General features: G+C 34.3%; 1 protein-coding gene across 1 annotated transcript in view; it reads left to right on the plus strand.

Annotated features, from left to right (window-relative positions):
* Positions 1-1878, plus strand: part of CRYBG3 (beta-gamma crystallin domain containing 3) — a 119357-nt gene that overhangs the window by 77593 nt on the left and 39886 nt on the right. Inside the window, exons 13-14 of the mRNA XM_012652802.1 lie at positions 482-624; positions 734-860. Coding sequence (XP_012508256.1) covers positions 482-624; positions 734-860 — 270 coding nt within the window. The remainder of the gene's footprint in view (positions 1-481; positions 625-733; positions 861-1878) is intronic.

The raw sequence follows: 1878 nt of genomic DNA on the forward strand, positions 1-1878 counted from the left end.
AATTTCCTATCCTCATTTTGATTTTTTCATAAATAGTTTTTTTGGTAAGCAGATTGTATCTGTTTTTTCTGTTACATTTAAGCTCATAGAATCCTCTCCTGCGTTGCCCACAGAACATTATATATTCACTTTTGTTTTATGTACTTTTTGCTCCTTTAGCACAAGTGAGACTAGTTTCCTTTACAATTAGTATTACATATGATGGCCTATAAAAGTCCCAGCAGTTTACTAATTGTTGACTAATTTCCATTTATATAAAAATGTTATACCTTCCCGATTAAAGTAAATTCAGGCTTATTTTTTCCTTTAAATTATATAGAAGCAGTGACTGTAAAACTGTTTGTTTCCTGTGCCATTTAAAATTCTTCCTGGAGTTATTTGTGTGAAAATTATCTCACAAGTATGTGAACTTGTGCTGAGATAATAACAGTCCATAAAACAAAATGTATGTTTTCCTAAACTTTCCTCTTCCTCTTCTTAGAATTTTATAGAATCTTCTATCACATTGTTTGAATCTGACCTAGAAAGTGGGAAGTTTATTGACATTACAAATCAGGAAATTTCTGACTTAGAAGAAACTGGCTTTGGCAGTGAAATAAGATCCATTCACGTTAAAAGTGGAGTGTAAGTTGTCCCTTATTCTTGAGAACCTTGAGAAATTCTTTGGTGTTTAAAAATATTATTTGCTTGATTGAACATCACTTCTGTTCTTTTTCCGTTTTTCCCCTGCTAGATGGGTTGCCTACCAGCAGAAGTTCTTCTGTGGAGAACAATACATTTTAGAGAAAGGGAAATACAAATGCTTTTTCGATTGGGGAGGATCAAATAATATAATCATGTCGATACGACCTATCCAACTGGTGAGTGAAAGACGAAGATAACCAATGCCAGTGGCATGTAATAGTATGCAACTGAACAAGTGGGAAACACTTTTATTTTTACCTTTTACCCTGACAGTTTTTGAAATTGACAGTTAATAATTGTACATATTCATGGAATACATAATGATGTTTTGATACGTGTAACGGATAGTGATCAGATCAGGGTAATTATTAATATATCCATCATCTCAAACATTTGTCATTTCTTTGTGTAGGGAACATTGAATATACCCCAAAATTATATAATATTGTCATCCTACAGTGGTATAGAACGCTAGAACTTATTTCTCTTATCTAGCTGTAATTTTGTATCCTTTCACACTTTTTAAGAGTGGAATTTTTAAATTATGTATATATATAGAGAGAATGAAATAGCACATGAATTTCTATAGACCGCATAGAGAGCTAGTAGATACTAACACACGAATGAGATGGCTTCGTAATTTGATCAGTTCATTTATTCAACAGCATTTTTTTAGTGCCTCTAATATGTTGGACACTGTGCTGATCACCAGAGATAAAAGATGAAGAAGACTTCCCTGATGGGTCTCAGTCTCTGAGGGGAGATAGATGTAGGAACAGTTAATTATACTACAATCAGCGAGAAAATAAGTGTGTAGATTGTGCTGGGGAAGCAGAGGAAGGGAACACTCAGTGCCTGGGGATTTAGGGACCTTTCCACAGAAGAGGATGTGTTGAGTGACAGCTTAAGGGATAAAAGCAATTTTTCCAGGCAGAAAGGGCATTTCACAAAGAGGGAATAATCTCCTTGTGTGCAAAGTCATGAAGTTGTTGAAAGAGTGAGGCCAGTTTGGATGATAACCAACATTGCAGAACAATAAGAGTGCCCATGAAATAGTGGTCAGAAATTCACACTCCAGCTTTGTAACAGACATTGGGGTAGGTTTTTCTTTCAGCTACAATATTATTCAAAATGAATTAGTCATAAGTACTAAATTTATAAGAGAATTCAATAGGTTACGTGAAGGTTATAGAC

The sequence above is a fragment of the Propithecus coquereli genome, unplaced genomic scaffold (genome assembly GCF_000956105.1).
Source record: "Propithecus coquereli isolate 6110/MARCELLA unplaced genomic scaffold, Pcoq_1.0 Scaffold40, whole genome shotgun sequence".
NCBI classification, from domain to species: Eukaryota; Metazoa; Chordata; class Mammalia; order Primates; family Indriidae; genus Propithecus; species Propithecus coquereli.